General features: G+C 35.4%; 1 protein-coding gene across 2 annotated transcripts in view; it reads right to left on the reverse strand.

Annotated features, from left to right (window-relative positions):
* The window catches only part of DYNC2H1 (dynein cytoplasmic 2 heavy chain 1), a 183,624-nt gene that overhangs the window by 113,518 nt on the left and 49,433 nt on the right, over window positions 1-20,673 (reverse strand). For both annotated transcript variants that reach the window (XM_087757020.1, XM_087757019.1), the window contains exons 47-61: window positions 19,560-19,727; window positions 19,301-19,425; window positions 17,900-18,148; window positions 17,003-17,111; window positions 15,932-16,045; window positions 15,001-15,143; window positions 12,877-12,958; window positions 11,403-11,557; window positions 9,568-9,705; window positions 6,997-7,110; window positions 5,570-5,730; window positions 5,282-5,405; window positions 4,575-4,696; window positions 3,789-3,875; window positions 2,351-2,477 (exon numbers count right to left, since the gene is read on the reverse strand). In XM_087757020.1, the coding sequence (XP_087613146.1) occupies window positions 2,351-2,477; window positions 3,789-3,875; window positions 4,575-4,696; window positions 5,282-5,405; window positions 5,570-5,730; window positions 6,997-7,110; window positions 9,568-9,705; window positions 11,403-11,557; window positions 12,877-12,958; window positions 15,001-15,143; window positions 15,932-16,045; window positions 17,003-17,111; window positions 17,900-18,148; window positions 19,301-19,425; window positions 19,560-19,727 (2,018 nt within the window). The remainder of the gene's footprint in view (window positions 1-2,350; window positions 2,478-3,788; window positions 3,876-4,574; window positions 4,697-5,281; window positions 5,406-5,569; window positions 5,731-6,996; window positions 7,111-9,567; window positions 9,706-11,402; window positions 11,558-12,876; window positions 12,959-15,000; window positions 15,144-15,931; window positions 16,046-17,002; window positions 17,112-17,899; window positions 18,149-19,300; window positions 19,426-19,559; window positions 19,728-20,673) is intronic.

Consider the following 20,673-nt stretch of genomic DNA (forward strand, 5'->3'; position numbering starts at 1 on the left):
AGATTTTTTCCTTTTAAGACACCCAAGAAAGCTTGGTATCCCTTTCTGGAGATGACAGCTATATTTTCAGCTTGTGTGTATATATATATAAATATATATATATATACACACACACCCCCAAGTCGCAGAATGTAAGGGCAGGGACTGGGAGAACAAAGAACTGCCCACTGTAGGAGAAGATCAGGTTCGAGACCATCTAAGGAACCTGAAGGTACACAAGTCCATGGGACCTGATGAGATGCATCCACAGGTCCTGAGGAAACTGGCAGATGAAGTTGCTAAGCCACTATCCATCATATTTGAGAAGTTGTGGCAGTCCAGTGAAGTTCCCACTGACTGGAAAAGGGGAAACATAACCCTCATTTTTAAAAAGGGAAAAAAGGAAGACCTGGGGAACTACAGGCCAGTCAGCCTCACCTCTGTGCCTGGCAAGATCATGGAGCAGATCCTCCTGGAAACTATGCTAAGGCACATGGAAAATAATGAGGTGACTGGTGACAGCCAACATGGCTTCACTAAGGGCAAATCGTGCCTGACAAATTCGGTGGCCTTCTGTGATGGGGCTACAGTGTTGGTGGATAAGGGAAGAGCAACAGATGTCATCTACCTGGACTTGTGCAAAGCATTTGACACTGTCCCACACTGCATCCTTGCTCCTAAATTGGAGAGACATGGATTTGACGGGTGGCCCACTCAGTGTATAAGGAATTGGCTGGACGGTTGTGCTCAAAGAGTTGCGGTCAACAGCTTGATATCCAAGTGGAGATCAGTGACGAGTGGTGTCCCTCAGAAGCCAGTATTGGGACCAGTGCTGTTTAACATCTTTGTCAGCGACATGGACAGTGGCATTGAGTGTGCCCTCAGCAAGTCTGCTGATGACACCAAGCTGCATGGTGCAGTCAACACGCTAGAAGGAAGGGATGCCATCCAGAGAGACCTTGACAGGCTGGAATGGTGGGCCCATGTGAACCTCATGAAGTTCAACGAGGTCAAGTGCAAGGTGCTCCACATGTGTCAGGGCAATCCCAAGCACAAATACAGGCTGGGTGGAGAATGGATTGAGAGCAGCCCTGAGGAGAAGGACTTGGGAGTGTTGGTTGATGAGAAGCTCAACATGACCCAGCAATGTGCGTTTGCAGCCCAGAAAGCCAACCGTATCCTGGGCTGCACCAAAAGAAGCGTGACCAGTAGGTCGAGGGAGGTGATTCTCCCCTCCACTCTGCTCTTGTGTGGCTCCACCTGGAGTACTGCGTTCAGCTCTGCAGCCCCCAACATAACAAGGGCATGGACTTGTTGGAGTGAGTCCAGAGGAGGGCCACAAAGATGATCAGAGGGATGGAGCACCTCTCCTATGAAGACAGGCTGAGAGAGTTGGGGTTGTTCAGCCTGGAGAAGAGAAGGCTCCAGGAAGATCTTACAGCAGCCTTCCAGTATCTGAAGGGGGGCTACAAGGAAGCTGGAGAGGGACTTTTTACAAGGACATGTAGTGATAAGACAAGGGGTAATGGCTTTAAACTGAAAGAGGGTAGATTTAGATTAGATATAAGGAAGAAGTTCTTTACTATGAGGGTGGTGAGGCACTGGAACAGGTTGCCCAGAGAAGCTGCAGATGCCCCATCCCTGGAAGTGTTCAAGGCCAGGCTGGATGGGGCTTTGAGCAACCTGGTCTAGTGAAAGTTGTCCCTGCCCGAGGCAGGGGCGTTGGAACCAGATGATCTTTAAGGTCCCTTCCAACCCAAACCATTCTATGATTCTCTATCTTGAAATTTTCTTTTTTGTTTCAGACTGAAGAAGGGCCTGTGTGTCCAAAGGCTTGCCAGTTTCTCCCAAATATATCATTTGAGCAAGTAAGATATGCTCACTTTCCTTACTTTAGAAGCCGAAAAGTTTCAAACACGGAAGTGAAGACTTCAAAAGCAACCCAATATTTTGGGTAGCTCTACACTTGCGTTTCCAACATCGATGCCATACAGGAGATATGTTTTAAGACTGATTGTTTATTGCTTTCCCCAAATCCACCCCTTTTGACTGTATCTCAACTTGGAGGGTCCAACTGCTGACATGTTCAGCCATCAGAACAACATCATTATTATTGTGACTGAAAAACATCAAAGAACGTTGTATGTTCTATATTAAATACTGGGGTTTTTTTACACATTCTGTAGCTATGTGACAGTGAAGTAAAAGGAAGTTTCAGAAGGAAAAAAAGCTTTTATTTCTAATGAGAAATCAAATAAATGCACACTTAAGAGACATGCAGAATGGTAATAATTCACATTCTCCAAATAGTGCAAAAACTGTATTTGCAAATTGTCAGCTATAAGATGTATTCATGAAAATTTTCACTAACCTGGGTGCTCCATCTTTTGTGTTCCCTATCAAGTTGATTTATCAGTACCTCTGCAGCTTTCAATGTTTTCTGAGCTTTATTTAGTTCTGCTTCAAGTTTTGCTGCTTCTGTTGTTCTACTCTGGAACCTGTAAAACAACTACTGGTTGTAATTGCTATCATGAAATACTAAACCTATGGACAGTTATTCTCAAGGCAGTTTAATTGACTGAATTTGTCACAAATTCCTTCCTTATTGTTCATGAAGAACACAACTACAATTCTTTTCTATACCTTGCAATTGGCAGATGAGCTTGTTAGACTTTATCTAACAAAATTTAGATAGATGCACAGGTGAGATTTAAAAATACATTCGCAACATAGACTATAATGTCTGAAAATCATTCCTTCTTCTACTTAAACAGCCTGACTTGATTTTAGTGATTGTGTTAAGTTTTGTTCTGCACCTAGTCAGGACAATAGAAGGCTCAATGCCATACTATACATTTGTACCTTTTTGGTAAATTTAATCTATGAAACCTTGAAAGGAGAATATTGCTAATTCACACTGATGACCCCAGTTCAATGCACAATACTCCGTTTTGTAAACTACTACGAAATAAGAACATGCCCCAAATGATAGGCAAGGTTTAGGTATTATTCTGTAATGTTTAATATCTAATTAGCTTAATTAATATTTAATTAAGTAATACATTTAATAATCCACCATTTTAAATTAATATATTTGACTGTAATATATAGTATAAAGTATCTAGTTAATCTAAAACATCACTATATAGCTGAACGACAAGAAGAATTCTCTTTTTTTTTTCAGACTATAAAACATGACTTTTAGTAATATGCACATATGTCAGGTTGCAAAGGATCTCCTATACTAACTACATAATAGAAACATCGAAATAAAAGACTTGGATTAAACTGAATTTGGAGAAAGTATAAAGGTTCATCACAGAAATTTTTATGCCACCGTGAGTCACGCACTTGATGAGAGGCTAAGAAAAAAGGAGATAGCTAACTAGCTAACTGTCAGAAAAGTAGGCCATCCTAAAAGAAACAGAACTGCCTTTATTCAAGCTTTGATCGGTAGAAGTCTTGTATAGGAATGTTTCCAAAGTTCTAAGGAGACATTAAAGTCCTCTTAGATTTATAAGGTGAGAGACATACTGCGTATCTTTGACATCTACAATGTCTACACTGAAGGCTTCCAACACAGTCTGTAGCCAGAAGCAGGTAATTTTAGGGAGCATTTAATCTGATCAATGAAGTGTATTCTAACAGTATTTATCTCCACTGAGCATATAGATAGTCTAACTATCTCTACTTCTAATGTAAATATCTTGCAGAGCAGGGGGTTACATTTGGTTAGATAAATTTCATTAGTCATACCGTAAAATCATCAATCTTTCATTTATATCTTAAAATAAACAAACCCAACTTACTTATCTTTCAGTTCCGATACTTTTTGACCAACAGAGTTCAGAAGATCTTCTAACTTCTGTTTTCTCTCTTCAGTTTTCTTGAGATTACTACAAAAATGTAACATTTATTTTACGACTATGGATCCAAAGGGGAAAAAAAAGAGTAAACGTAACAGGAAAGTCATTTCCAAAGAGATAGTTCAGAGACAGTTCTTTCTTGTGACTTATATTAACAAAAACCTGTTTTCACTTGTAAAAGTTTTGACTGCTTCTCATCATATAGCTTTAAAAATGGAAACCAAACACCCCATTCAAATGTATTCTTAAAGATCAGAACAAATTCTTCCAATACAGAATTTTAAGACCTGACAAAACAATCAGTATAGATTCCTCAGGTTGTGAATGGTCATAAGACTATATCATATCTTTTTGTTTCTAAGGAGAAACTGATTATGCTTGGTACATGACTGAAAAAAGAAGAACTACATATCTCATAAAATAGCATGGGTTTCACTGATGGAATACATTTTAAGCATATCTGTGATGTTCGTTTCTGCCTCACACATTCTAGCTGAGACAGGTAACTTGTGATTGGCCAAAAAATATCCAAGGCACAGCTTCCAGGAAAGACAAAATATTGCACACTTACTCTTTCTGTCTCAGCATGAACGTTTTATTACCTATGGATGACATACAGTTCCTAATAACTTTTGTTTGTAATAAACTTCAATTCCTCCTTGGTAGCTTTAGTTTCACCCACCACCATTGGAATTAAGAACATTGATTTTGTAACAGTGTCTAACTTACGCTTCCAAGCCAGCCTTTTCTTTTTCCAAAGGCTGAATTCGTTCTAGGACATGGGAATACTGGACATTGGCATTCACCCAAGCCGCTAATGGAGCAGCTGCAGCACTGGCTCGTTTAGCATTCTGAAAAAAATCAGTAACAGTTACAAGGAAGTCCTTTGAAGTATAATGTAGATGAGACAAATACAGGATAAATAACTGCAACAGATTTATGAGTTATCAACTTAAATAAGCCAATTAGCCAGCTCTTCTACTGACCTAATCTTTTAAATTGTTACTAAGAGATTATATTGTAGGCCATCAATCTGTGTAAAAAAAATAATGGGTATCTTTAGAACTATGAAGCTTCAATGAAGTTAAGAAGTTTAAAATTAATGCATAATTTATCAGTGTGTCCTTCTCAAGGAACTACAACTTTCCTTTTAAAAATGAGAAACTAGTATTTAAAAATTCCTTTTTATAGCTACTGCCAAATCAATTCTCAAAGATCACCCACACATTTAATCATCATTAGTCCCCCTTTTTTTAATTACGTTTTTTTAATTAAATTAAATTTTTAAAATTTTAATTATTTTTTTAAATTTTAATTTCTTTAATTAAGTTCATTCTAAAAATTATGTTGGCAAATCAGACAATCATGTCTTTTTTTTTTTTTCTTTTTTTTTCTTTTTGTCTTTCTTCATTTTATGTAATGCAATCAGGAATCACCTTTGGATCAAAAGATGTTCTGTTTTTAGAAAGAAGTTCTTCGACACTCTCTCGTATTTCTTTTGGAATATTACGGGCATCAAAGGTTGCTATGTCCTCCCTCACACCTCTTTTGGCCAAGAAACTGTAAAAAGAATTAAATAACTAAGTAAAGAAGAAACAAATGTTAAAGAGGTTATTTCCCTATGAAACCAAAGAATTCTGCACACACGTGATTCCTGAATATAACAGAAAGTATTTCATATTGTAAATTACTGTTTAAGTTTAAAGCTTAAATAAAATCCTTACCTCTTCATGCTCACCCATGATGTATCAAAAATCCCCATCAGGCGTAAAACTCCTTCTAGTATGTCTCTGATTATGTCAGGGGGCATCCGTAGTGACCGGATTTCTGACAAAGACTCTGGCTTTATATTTCCAACTGCTAATTTAGCTTCACTAACCAGTGGCTTTAATCATAAAAACACATTAAAAAAGAGATGAGGATACAAGAAATTGAACATTTGCCATCTCAGTTTTCATACAATTTCTTTTTCTTTTTACATATTTTATTACTTAACCAACTGCCATTGATGCATATTCATGTGCACAAGTTATTAAAAAAAATGCCATGTGTGTATTAAGCGATAATATATATACTTATATACACAACAGTATATTATAATGCTGACATTCCCAAACTTGTCATTCAGCACTTTAATTCATAAACATTATACAGATATTAGTATCAATCATGTTTGTTTGCTCTTTCATTGCTTAAAAGTTCATTGTGATACAGGTATGTTTTAATAATTTTTAATATTTATAGGCATGCTTGAGTATATCTTTGTAAAGATACGTAGAAGTACAGGTCACAAAAGCTTTCTTTTTTCAGTAATTAAACAAATCCTGACAGCCTTTGCCTTTATCAGCCAAGCAACAAAATGATAAGAAAACAGAAAAAAGTTAATCATTAAAGACTGTGCACACCTTGCACATCCTTCATATTTATCAAAGACCACAGAAAGCGATTTAACCTAATCCTGTAGTTCTATGTCACTTTCAATACAAGGATATGATTCCTTGGCACCTATGATATTTAAAAGGAAAAAAATTAAGTTGCTGTGCTTTTCCCTTATTCTTTAGTACAATTTTTAAATGGATGGGATGAAAAATAGAGACTAAAAGCAATGACTGAACACACATACCTCCCAAAAAACCTGATGTTTAATGGCTGTAAGGTCTCTTAAATAAGCCGTTTGCTGAAGGGCCACTAGGATATAATTTTCAGAATTTAGTAACAACTGGAAATTATCTCTCATTAATCTATTTCCATTCAGCTGATAGTACTAGGCCCTATGATATTACCAGCTTGACCAAGGTGGAATAATGTAGTTGGTCTATATAAGATATTAGCAATTGAAAAACATTCCATAAAATCTGCAGAACCCAGCTGTAGATCCTGGCAGCACAGAAATAGCAACTGGAGGTAAGATTTGGCCTGAAAATTCTTTCTGTAATTAAGATCTAACAGAACACAAATGCCAAAATCACAGTCTAAATCTGGCGAATAGAATACTGTTTTCTAACGCATAAATGTTTTAATATCAAAATAATTTAGAGCAAAATTTTAAAAATGCAGGGATAAATTTTGCAGAACCATTTTGCATGGCAGGACTTGAGTAAGTCAAATAAAATCAGACTGCAAAATATTACTTTTCCTTAACAGCTCTTACCTGAACCTCTTTTAGTTCATCTTCAATTTTTATTTTTCTTTCTTCTATTTCTGCAGCCTCTTCTGCTATCCGGTGTTTTATTTTTTCCATTTCTGTTTTCTGCTCACTAGCACTCTGTAAAAAAAAAAAAAAAATACCTTCAGTTTTCAAATTTACACAGATTTTATTCCTTTAGGTCTCTTGTTTCTTTTAATCTTGATTATAATATATTTAATATAATTTTAATTTGCACAATACCAATTACAATAAAATTTCTGAGATATTTGATACTACACAGGTTGATTCAAAAACTACATAAGCATTGGGTTTACACTTATATTTATGTAACTAAATTATACAGAATAAGCATCTTTTGCTTTTACTGTGTCTTCTTCCCTTTCTTTACCACAGACAAGATCTGTACCTCTATTTTTGAGGCTCATTATAACCATTTTTCTCCTTGCCTGCATTCCTTATAAAGATGTCAGTCCTCCTCTAAAAGGATAAGAGTGACAGCTTCTGTAACATTCTTACTACATTTGAAAGTAATATCTTCCTGCCATTGTCTTTGTAGCTGCTCAAATTTCTATTTCTTTCATGACACCATTGAAACTCCTCTTTTCTATAATGATCACAAAAGCAGCAGTTGTGTTGGAACTACAGCCTATTAGCGTAAAAATACTAATACATTGTTTGCTTGTAAATTTGCATTCATCTGTCTGTAAGGATACCTGTCTTATATCCTACACGTATACTGTAAGCTGTTTGGGTTTACATCTTTTTTTTTTTTTCCTGGATTTGTACTGTGCCTACCATACAGCAGACAGTAGCTGTTAGCCATCTCCAGGACTCCTAAGCACTTCAGTACAACAATAAATACCTAATATATAAAACTACATAAAAAGGTTCTTACTTATCCTGAAGTTAACAAAAAAAATCAAAAAAAACCCCAGGGACTACCAATACTGGTTACAAAATAAATAATTGAGGATAAATGCATAAAATAAAAGACTAATATTCTAGGCTCAGTTCACCTAAAAGATACAAGACAACAAAGCCCAGAGTTTACGTTTTTTTATATTTTCCAGTATGTAACACATTATTATAACCAGCAATTGTCCAGCTGAGCTGAACTTGTAGCAGAAGGTAACAGATGTATATAAGCAGAGAAAACCTTGAGATTAATAATAATCTTTTTGAGCACTTAACCCAAGCTATAGACCAGCATGTCATTGAAGATTACATTCAAATAAAACATTAACTACATAAAACTAGCTTAGACATTTCATACAAATGTACATGTGCTGAATGATAGCTCTGAATAACAAAACCTTAAAATTCAGCTGTAGGTCAAAAGCCTTGCTCTGAAAGAAGATTAAAAGAGTCTGTATGTATTAGAGCCCTCTCTCTTACATAAACTAGAACATTTGAAGTGTCATTAAAATGTTAGAGGGCACCTATTCTTTATGCTAATCTAAATAATCAGAATTCTACTGTAATTTTTTTTGTGTCAGTGGGCCCGTCATGTTTCATTGCTTTTGGCCTATTCTTTGATTTTGTCCAATGTAATATGTACTACCCACACAACCTGTGACTCTACTGGACAACAGCAGACATATTTAAAACAGAAATCAGGGAAAATGGCATAATAAATTCTTTGAGGCCAACAATGAACACACCAAGCCAATCATCATTGTTCAAATTCATGTACAGTACGCAGATAAAGGCTAAAAGTATTAAAAATTGCCAACAGAAGTAGACTTATAAAAATGGGAAGTAAAGCACCTTTAAAGCACTGTGAACCAAATGGTTTGAAAGAGCAGGCATCTACTTTACTGCATACAGAGAATGTCTTTGTCATTGAACTTCTTTATTTAAGTTTGCTTCAGCCGAATCAGACTAAACCAGTGACAAAACAAACAGTGCAGTGACAGCAGATTCATTATGATTTATCCTATATTTATGATTTCTGGAAATATCAATGTAGAGATCTATTTTCTGCACAATTCTTTTACTTAAGTGAGAAAACACTACTAAGGAAAATTACCTCCTTGAAAAACAGAAACTCTGACTCTGAGCTGAAGAATAAAAATTCAAGGAGTGATGAACACAGAGGTATTATTTAACCTTCTTTGAGGTTAAGTTCCAAGGACTGTACCTCATGAAATACATACTTTCTAATAGTCCACAAATTTAGTTCCTGGTATTTGTTTCTTAAAACAGTGCTACTTGTCAGTATCTTGTTCAAAGTTCCTATCTGTAATAACCATTATAAAATGGATCAGTCTGAATTTATGAAGTTCTAGGAAAACTTTCAGACTAAACTACAGCAGTAAATACCACTCAGGTGCAAAACTTGCACTGATCTCTTCCTACTCAATCAGTTCAAATATGATGTAAATTATATCATTCTCTGTCCTGTTGCCAGTTTATTCAATCCTCAGGGCTCATGCATTCCCTTAGGCAAATTCTGGTAAAAGCATCAGGTGTTGTAACCCTTGAAAAGAATACAAAGCACAGGCAGTTATGGAGACCAAAAATAGAAAAACATCTCTTTTTTTTTTTCACTTTTGATACGATCATATACAACACCTGCATAGATACTGTAATTTCTTGAAGGGCAGCATCAGCTTCATCCTGCTTCGTTTTGAGTAAAATACTTTGTTCTCCAGCTTTTCTATTCAGTTCATCTACAAGGGCTTTAGCTTCATTCAGCTTTGAAACACCTGCCTATAAAAGTTTATAAGAAGCAGTTATTTAGCAATGAATTTTAAACAGATTTAAATGAAGGTTGGTTACAAATACTATGCACAAACTAAGAGTGATGTAGGTTAATATTCTAAGTTTTTTAATTTGTGTGCCACATTTTCTCAATATTTTTTACATTTTCTTAGTATTATTTAACCCAAAAATGGGATTTGACACTTCTAGATGTGTTGCTGTAAGATCTACTACTACATTAAAAAGCTGAAAATTAAATTCTCAAAATAACAAACTTTGAATGGAACAGCAACTAGTACATAATATTTTTCTCATTAATTCAATAGCATTTCAGTTAACTGCTACTGACTCCATATAATTATATCTCCTCTAACAGCAAATCTACAAAAATTAAACAAATTGAAACAAACTACATTATCGTATTTCTACATATTTGTACATTCTCTAAAGAACATAGATGTACATAAAACAAAGCCTCAGTTATGCTTATGATTAACTATTTTCCTTAGTCACACTTTCGAAATTATTTACTCCATGGTAATCCGATAATAGAATTATTTCAGGATATATTTCGAAAAAAAATATTACCTGGATGATGTTTTGATTTAGGATACACATCTGTAATTTTATGTAAATGATTACTTTTATTTAACCAGAGCATTTAACGAGTAAATGAGTGTTTGTCACAAACAAACCATAGCTACTTTTTAAATAAATAAAAAAGCAATTTCTATCATTACAAACATAAATCTCCTTAAATTGCTTACTACAGTGATGGAAAAATATTGGCAGGTAGAATAAAAACAGTGTAGAATACAAGGCAAGGAAGTCATTTGGTTTTGACAGGTGCTTTAAGAAGAAATAAAGCTTTGCAAGTGCGGTTTCAGAATAGCAGCAAGGGTCACTGGGAAAAGGAGCTGAAAGGGAAGACCAAAGTTACACGTCCTAAAGGATCATACAGATCTTTCCACAAATATACTGGCAGTGGGGAGGGAAGGAAGTATGACTGGAAAGATAACAAATGAGTTTCAAAAATAAGCATGTTACGCACACAGAACAGGAGTAAAGTGACATCTGTGAGATGAACTGCATTTGGTCTAGAACTGTGTTAAGGTTTGATGTGTGGAAAAGGAATTTGAAATTAATTCCAAAACACAAAATGAGAGAAAATCACAGCAAAGGGAACCTTCGTCAAAGCTACACAAGAGCACCATGAGGTTAAAGATAACAGCTTGCTAAACTAGAAGGCTGCAAGAATCACACAAAGCAGGAAGTTGCTGTAGAGATATAAAGAAAGGGATGGAAACGAAGCTACATGGGGAAAATTTATACAAGCAGAGGCAGGACTTAAATTGATGGAAAGATGATGGCTTGTTTGCAACACAATTCCGATACATATAGGTGAAAAAATTTTATGTGCTTTCAAGTACTTTTTACTCTTCCAAGAAAATATACCCAGTCTGATACGTTCTGGATGAAAAATATCAATGAAGACAAGAAACTACTCTTCACTCTTTGAGGCATTTGAACAGAGATGTGCATTAAGATTCATACTGTTCCTCTCCTGAAACCGCAGCATAAGCGTATGCCAACAGAGGACACCCCACACAACCACATTAGCAGCTACAGCCCATTAATTCACAAGGCATTTCCAAATGTGAGAGTATTTTGAAAAGACATATGTTAAAAATGTTTTAAGTACATACCTGCAAGTGGTTCTGCCTTTTTATGAGCTCTCTTCTTTTACTGTTATTGATGGTACTGTAGATATGAAGGAATGTCATATACTTGCTAGGCGTTGCTCCATACATTTTACATGATTCATGGATTGCCAGAAATGACTTCAGAAAATCAGAATCACCTGTACAACATAATTCGTTACACAGTTAATAATATTCTTATCTCACATTAAAATAATCAAGGAAGAGCAACAGAAAATGTTTTTTGAGATATGAATTAAGGACATTCAAAATATCACAAAGAATATACTTTTTCCAAAGTACTCTCAGGGAAACAACATGTAGCTACATTTGAAATACATATTCCTCAGAAAGAAATATGCTGAAATTGTTTCAAAGCTGTAAAATATTTCATTGATGTTTGGAAAAGCAGGTAAAATTAATTGCACATTACTGAGAGCTAATCATAAAAGAAACTTTATTTCCACAGAAATTGAATTTGAAAATATATGGACTTTTTTAGAAAGGAAACCCAAGTGGTTTTGTCTTCTCCCTTGTCTCTGATGACAGGTAGACTAAAAAGTTTTTTCTGAACATTCCAGGTCCTTCAGTTTGTTGAATAGAGTTTCTCAAAAGTAGCCGAAAGATACTGTAAAATAAAATTGTATTACCCTACAAAAGAAAAAATTGCTAAAACATATCTACATATAAATGAATGCCTTTAATAAGTACTGAGGCATAGATTAAGTACCATGATCTAGGATAAAGACGGATGGTAGCATGAACACAAAATCCTAAGTTTGGCCATCATTCTGATGGGCTGGAATGCCTATTAAAAAGCAACACAAAACAAGAAACCCCAAGTGAACCACTTGCCATTTCATACTCCACTGGCTCCATGTCTTCTAAGTGTTACTTAGACTAATGCTTTATAAAAAGCGGCTAAAATTAGTATTATGCAAATGAGTCATGGCACTGGTCTTCTAGATTATGTTTGACACCCTATTTTTAAAATGGTTAAATTTGAAGTTTTATTATAAAAACAAATTATTCTGAAAAAAGGCGCATTACAAGAAATTAAAGTTATTTGAGATACAGAATTATTGAAGTAAAATGAACAGGTCTAGGACAAGAATAATGAAAACATATAGACTGGAAAGTAGAAAAACTCTCAAAACATCAAATTTTGAGGTTGTGAAATAACATCCACATACAAGGAAGACACAGAACAAAACAAAACAAGATGCAGCTTAATCAGTTTATAAAATTGAATATATGTTATTGCTTGTGACACAAGAGACTGGGTTTGATGAGCCAGGATGTATGTTCCAGACCAATGTTCTCTTCCACAAAATGCCTGCCATGTGAACAATATTAAAGTCCACAAATACACTGGCAAAAACATACTCAAAGTACCTATGCTATTATCTATACCCAACACAGGACTGAGTAAGTGTTTAATAATAAGTAATAGTAACTAAAGTGTCCACCTAAATATTACCTGAATGTTTTTTCTTAAGTTCCTTATGTGCTTTTCCAGTCTCTTCTTGTTGATCTGAATCATACAGAAGCATTTCAGGTATCTAAAAAAATGAACATGATTTTTTGTATGAAAATTATGAACAATGAAAATTTGAGTTAAAATAAAAACCCCAAACTTTTAATCTAGTTTTTCATTTGAAAATCTGAATATGATTATCTTCATTCAGAATAAGGTCTTTACAGAATATTTATAGAATTAGAAAGATCAATTCTGCCTTTTCCTGTAACTGATAACTTTCTGTTGTCTCAAGCACAGGAGCTCCTGCTGGCTGTAAGAAAGAGCAACTAATTCTCAGAGGACTCTTACAATAACACAAATGTCAAAGATGTAAAAAGATATACAGCTCAACAGGAAATCAGACAGTCTTAAGTACAATGGTAGACATAGACAAAGTACATTCAAAGGTTCTGGCATACAACTAAATGATAAGACTCCACTTAAAAAAAAAAAATCCCTACTGAAGTGAAAGTACTCTGAAAAACATTTTTTAACTGTGGACAGAGCTGGTCCAAACATTTTTGCCAGGAAGAACTTTCAGTACAACCTGCTATTGAAACTGAGGTGCAATGGCAAGTGGAGGAGCCCCAGTAACACAGGCAGAAATGGACACTCTGAGCCAGCTGCTCCCATGGCTCTCCCAGGAGCAAGACCAACTCCTTGGCCCAGGTGTGAAACCCACCCTGACGAGTCAGTGGGAGAGGCCAGATTACCTTACAGACTAGACTGAGGGGGTTACTGCATAGGAGCCTTGGGACACATTACAGGATGTAGTGGAAGAGCACTGCAGGTTGCACAAGACTTACAATGGGTTGGTGAGGCACCCGCAGGAATTTGCTGCCAGAGGGACTAGAAGGTCCAGGCCAACTGCCTGAGAGATTATGGAGTCTGGGAGTCAAATGAGACCCAGCTGCATGTGTCTGTGTGTGTGTACATGCATTCGTGTGTGCCTGTGCAGGACACAATGGGGAGATCTGAGATCCAAGGCCAGCTACCAGATGGACTGGATGTCTAGGCCCAGTTACGGGAAGGATCCAGAGTGGAAGGATCCAGAGTGTGTGTGTGTGTGTCTGTGTCTGTGTGTGTGTCTGTGTGTGTGTCTGTGTGCGCACGCACACACAGTGAGGCAGCTGGAGGGGGGCTGCAGCCTCAGGAGCATATACATCTGGACACCAGCAACTGGGAAGACCAGAAGATCCAGAGGCACCTACTGGAGGGGTTGTGTGTGTGCCCAGGTAGTGGGGGGATCCACATCCTGCACATATACATATTTCCCACTAATGGACCTTCATTGTGATCGCTCAGAGAGGGGAACAGGTTGATGCCAACAGTGCTGTTTGTGTTTGTGCTGAGGGTTTCTGTTTGCGTTGTTCTGTGTGGCCAATCACATGTATATATGTGCTGTATATGTGTGTTTGTGCCTGTGCCTACTGGGAACACATGCTCAGCTTCACCACTGGTTCAGGCTGGGGCCGTGAAGCTGTAGCAGCCTTGCCCCTATCAGGGTACTGGATTTGGCAACCTGTTAACATATAGAAGTAATATATATCTTTCTCAAACTTACACTGTGAACATCCTGAAATAAGCAAGATTTTGATCCTAAAAAGAACACACTGACTCCACTCCATCAAGCAAAACACTTAAAGATTCAAGAATAACATGTACAGCGCAATCTTAGAGCTATAGTAGCTCATATACACATAGCAAACTTATTTTTAAACTAGCTTTCAGGCATACTAGTAATAGCAGATATCATCAGCATAGTCGACTAACATTTTGCTTGCAGTCTAGTTGTATTTTGTTCTTAAATGCTGTGTGTGATCAGAGTCATAGTAGTCAGCATTTTGTTCAAGTCAGCCCACAGAAAGAACAAAACATAATATTACTGGTAAAATAACAATGCTAATATTACTTAACTGTTCTGCAGAATTTTCTGCCTTTGCAGAACCACACAAATGGATTAAATAAGCACAGTGACAATTATTCCTTCACAACTTTAAATATTTTGATCTTATTCACCAAAGCTCAGTTATTTTTGGAGATACTCATTTAAACAAGTCACAGTTTTTAATTAATGCAATTTACCTTTTTCAGACTGTTTTCTGACCAGGTTTCCATCCACAAAACCTGACATTTCTTGTACAGCGCTGGATTACTTTCACAGTTTATTGTGAAATTTAAATTGGTAGAATCCATGATCAAGACAACATGCAGATTCTGTTGGATCCCTAAGAAAATGCAACGTATTAAGTATTTAGTAGATAACAATCTGACTACATGATGGTAAATTTATTTCAAATACAAATAATTCACTGTCCTTCCAATACTTATCACAAGGTAATTTCTGAAAAAGAGATACTATTACACCACATCACACTAGGGCAGGAATGTTTATAACCAGAACTTAAATAAATAAATTTAATAACATGGATTCTTATTATGTGTATGTTTTTAATTTAGAAGACCTGACAGTTTTTAAATGGATACCCAGGGCCCTTGAGTATGACTGCCAATATCTGTATTCTTTCAGTCACATTCTTCTATTTATTTGTAAACTATTTAATCTTCTTGTTGGTCTAAGGAAGAAACACAAATAATTAAGAAACCTATCTGTAAACTTGCTTACGATTACTCAGAATCCAAAGTGATTTGTAGGTATAATTGACAAATAGAAGAAAACTCTGTTACTAGATATATAAGCTAAAAAAAAAAAAAAAAACAGAAAACGATGGGGACAAAAGCTTTCTTCCTTATAATTGCATTCCACAGCAGATTTCATAACAGCTTTGTAGAACATTCATGGATACAAAGTTTCAGACAGAAGAATGAATTTTAAGCTGAGGGTTCTGTGCCCTCAAATATCATGCTGTAATCGTTATTCCTGCCTGGTTTTTAATACCTAACTGAAAGTTAAAAATGCACACAAAACAAGGACCATGTTAGAAATTATTTGTCCATTATTATACCACTTTTGTAACCTTGTGATAAATTATAACTTATGATTCTGTTCACATACGGTGCGTGAAATAGTTGAAAATTGGTCCTGTAAATCCATCTTGTGAAGCTTGATCCTTCAGAGGAGATAGCAATGGTTCTAATTCTTCTATTTTATATAGCCCAGGAACTTCTCCTATTTGAAGAATGAATTTAAAATGTCAGATCAAATACACTATAATTCTTCAAATTCCTTCGAAGGATTCCCTTGAATTCTCTGTATAGAGAATTTGAGTATGGCAGTATTCACCTCCATATTTTCATGAGTACCATCCCATGTACTTCATCATTCTTTTCATGATACCATGAAAACAACAAACCAAATTATTGAAATATACTTCAAAAACTCATTCAAATCTACCCAAAGACAGTGATCCAATACTACATACAAACCAAATCAAACTAGACTCCGTCATACACCAGAAAATAGAAAAATGAAAGAGGGTAGTTATCTAGGTCCTCAGACGTAGAGGTTTAACACTGGATGACGAGAATCTGATACTGTAAGGAGACCTGGGTTTGCACCTCAGGAGACAGGAAAATCTGGTGCTTTTATCAATCAGCTCTTAAACTACTGTTAGTTAAACTAAGTTAGGCTCAGTCCTTCAATGATCCCTCTGATCGAGGAACAAAGCTAGATAATAAAATAAAGCCACTTCTGGTATTTGTTATTATTTATCACCTCATTACCTTCAGAAAAGTGGGCTTTGCTGGTGTTCATTTAAGTAAAGGACTCAGTCTACACAATCTAGGTAAAACACTGGGACACCTTTCAATTTTGAATTTTATTAGAAAAGGGAAGCTGTAGAGGAGAATACATGATTATTTTGTTGTTACACCATTATAAAGAATTCCTTTGAAATAAGTTACTTAACTTGCAACTTTGAGGAATTGAAAGCACCCATACTGTACGGTAAGTTGAAGGATAGCTAAGTGAACTTCAAGTCAGTTTCTCATGTACAAGCACTCTAGAGAAAACAGTGTAGAAAGCTAACTAACACTTCTGGTATGGACATAAAGTTAGAAAACATCATCTAATTCTGCCGCATTGAGCTAACTCTGTGTGGTAGAAGTCTTTCTGGTCTTGTCTCACCTGAAGACAGTAAACTGTTGATCATCTCAAGGAACGTGGAATGAACAAACTGATAGTCTTCAAGCAGCAATACCACCTGCTGTGCTTCAATGCCCGCAAGCTCCATCACCTAGAAGCAGGGAAGACACTTAAATCTCAGTATATTGAATATATGTATTGTTCATAAGAGAATGATAATCTTTCCTTGATTATATATTTCCTACATATTTTCTCCACAGCATCTAAACTGTTACATATTTACAAAAGATAACTAGGTGATTCAGTTATATGAGATATCAAATATAAAGAACATTCTGCCTAGATGTACAGCTTGGTAATGAAAAAATAATAAAAACAGACTCTTTCATAGAGTATATTTATGTTCCAGATGTGATTCAATTATACAGTTGTATCGCTCTTTTGTGTGGGCTTAGCTCTAGAATTTTCTTTAGCATTGCTGAAGGTACTAGGAAACTCCCGATTCAAGGTTTGCATTTGTTTTTAAATAATATGTACACTTCCATCAATCACTAAGATTTTACTTGATTCAGCTACTATCCTATTAACTGGCAGTCCATAGTAGCGACAGAACATGAAAATATATACAAATAGGAAAATATATACATGAAAAAAACCTTTCCAATATTCACATAAACTTAGAATTTATGAAGTCCACAACACTCATAAAAACAGCTCTGGTATTCAAAAAAGTAGAGTTTCAGGTAATTACTATAGAGAACAGTATGCACATCTAAACACTGAGAACTTCTAAAAATCTACTTGGTTCATTTAGAGTGTTGACATTTTGCTTTTCTTAAAATATCTCTTCACACAATACTTTTGTGTCCTTCAAAATTCCCATTTTTTTTTTAATACACACCTACAACACTACAAAATGGGACATACTGAGTGACTTACATATTTAAGATCATTTTTGAACTGCTTCAGCTCATAGCCTCTGGAGATTTTGGGAGTAATCAGAACAGCTCCATGCATATGACTAACTAAAGAGGTAACTGTTCGACGACCTATACCACTCCGTCCTGCCAAAAGAAGTGATCCTCCAGGAAAACTTAGCACTCTGTCCACTTTAGACATATAACTGAGGACTTCTTGGAACAGTAAAATCTCTATCTCTTTTTTGTCTCGCCCATAATGAATAATACCCTATTAAAAAAAGAAAAAAAAAAAAATGTGTTCACTAATAATAACTAAAAGCAGTAAGATATGAAAGCATCCAACATTTAAAAGTTTAGAAAAGAAGGGCTTGAAAGCTTAAGAGACCACACTGGGATTCATTACAAATAAATTATTTATGTGAAAGAATTTAGATACCTCGCATACCCTTTACCAGTAATGAACAGATCACATTACCCCCAGCACCAGGATACCCTAGAAGTCTTTGATATATTGAAACAGAAATCTACCACTGAGTTAATTAAAATTAAATAATGGACCTGAACAAAGTCTGAGCTGTGTCTCTGACTACAAATTAATTAATATTGGCATAACTTAGAAGAGTGTGTTAGGCAGCTAATTGCTGCATAACTGCAGATTATGGAACTTCCTAGTGAAACACACATAACAACAGACCCTAAGATTAAATTCTGGCCTTGTTATACTTAATAAAACCTCATCTTTGAAGCCCAATGTAACGGTGTAGTCAGAAAAAAAACCAAACTCTCTGATTATTGAGGCTATTGAACTTCATAATTTCCCATATAGTCTATTGGTCACAAATTGGCAATTAAAGAGAGGGACTACTTTCCTATGTACAAGAGCAGTCTATCAAACACTACTAACAAGGGGAGATGATCTCAAAGCTCTCATCCTGAAAATCAGTCAGCCTAGCAGAGTTAACAAATTTGCATTTCCTCATCAAGCTCATTTTTTGTACTTTACTGTTTATAAGCATGCCAAATCTCCAAACAATCCATTTGTATTTCTTCAAATAAAAATTACATTAGCAAATTACAAATTCAGAAAGTAAACACTTAATAAAACACTTTGGTACTCAAACAATACACAAACATATATGCACATTAATGTTTCTCAAAATGTTGTTCACCAAAATGTTGTAAATCATCAGGAAATGTGACTGATGTACTTTTGTTAAAATAACCTTGCTACATGATACTTCCTACTGCCTGCCACATAGCATCACAAACCTTCCCTTACTTGACCAAATGCAAAAGATGATTCCTCGAACAAGCAGCAGACCCCACCCTAAACCTGGTGCTCGCATGGTACTTTCTGTAAAAGATGTCTAGAATAATTACTGTGAATGCTTGCTGTGTATATTCTTTAATCTTCTCTTACTTTTTGAATAATATCTTTCAGGTCTGTTGAGTTTAGTTTGCCAAGCGGCCTCCCATGAGGTGGTAGTGCCTGTCCTGGTGTGATGAATGCCTCTTGACAAGCTCCCCAAGTTACATAGAAGGTATCTGTGAAAATAAAAGGAAACATTTGAAAGTTTAGGTGCTCAGCTCATATGCTATCTGACTTGATCAGATTGATTTGATTAGGCAGTTCCTAAACAAATATTTCAAGTTTGTGTAGTATGCCTCAAATGGTTTACCTGCCATATTGTCCAGAACATCTGAGCCCCAATCACCTTGAAATACTTTCATCAAAACATTATCAAATACATGGAGCTCTTTCATGCCAACAATTTTGTCACGGAACAAACGACATGCTTCGTAAGCAACAATTTCCAATACATAATCTACAGTTTGAATCGATGATCCTACAAAATTTAAGGAGAGATTTAACTTTATATATTTATAATAAATTTTACATTTCTCAAATTTTCGATTTCAAAATATGAGATTGAAAATGAATAAGTGAAATTACATACCAGCAGGAGAGCATCAGTAAGGAAGAAATAAGAGAAAAAAGTAAACATTATGAAGTGCTTTTTAATAATATCTTTATGGATCATTATCAGATAAAATGAAACAAGTTCTCCAGTTTAGTGCCAGCATTCTAATGAAAATGAATAAGGTGTTGCACACAAAGTAAAAATTAAAAGACAAAATTCTAGGCAATGAGAACAAAAAAAGCCAGAAGACTGTTTTAAACGGGAAGAGAAAGGTGTATAATAAATACTAAAATAACAATAAATATCCAAAACAGTCTATATTATAAAATGCCACTAGAGAACATAAAGTTTCAATATTCTTCACAAAAGTAAGAAGGAAGGTGAGATGAATAAATGACATGCCATATTGCTCATCACTGAAAAAGTGTATGCGTATGTCACCTTCAGATACAACAATGGAGTTATATATATATAATTATATATAAGTTATATATATTATATAGATATTTGTAAACTTTTATACAGATGAGAGAGTTTTCTAGATGTTTCTGTATGTTTAAGGGTGGTTATATTCTTCTTTTGTTAAGTAGGTCATAGATGATGTATATCAGTCGTAGTTTTACAGTCACCTCATCAGGTTTATACAACCAGGTATAAAAAGAAAAGCATGAGAGGCAAACCTTTGGGAATCCAGAATACAAGACATATGCTCAAAAAAACCCCAACCCAATCCAAACCCCCCCAAAAAACAGAAAAAAATGGTGGGGAGTGGGGGTATACTTCAAGTTCCCATAGTAGAGAATGCAGTCCCAACCTACTGACTTCCCTTAATGTATAAATAGCTCCCACATACAATTTAAAACACCATTGA

Source organism: Nipponia nippon, unplaced genomic scaffold (genome assembly GCF_047370975.1).
Source record: "Nipponia nippon isolate SJK-2023a ecotype South Korea unplaced genomic scaffold, ASM4737097v1 scaffold_2, whole genome shotgun sequence".
In the NCBI taxonomy this organism is placed as follows: Eukaryota; Metazoa; Chordata; class Aves; order Pelecaniformes; family Threskiornithidae; genus Nipponia; species Nipponia nippon.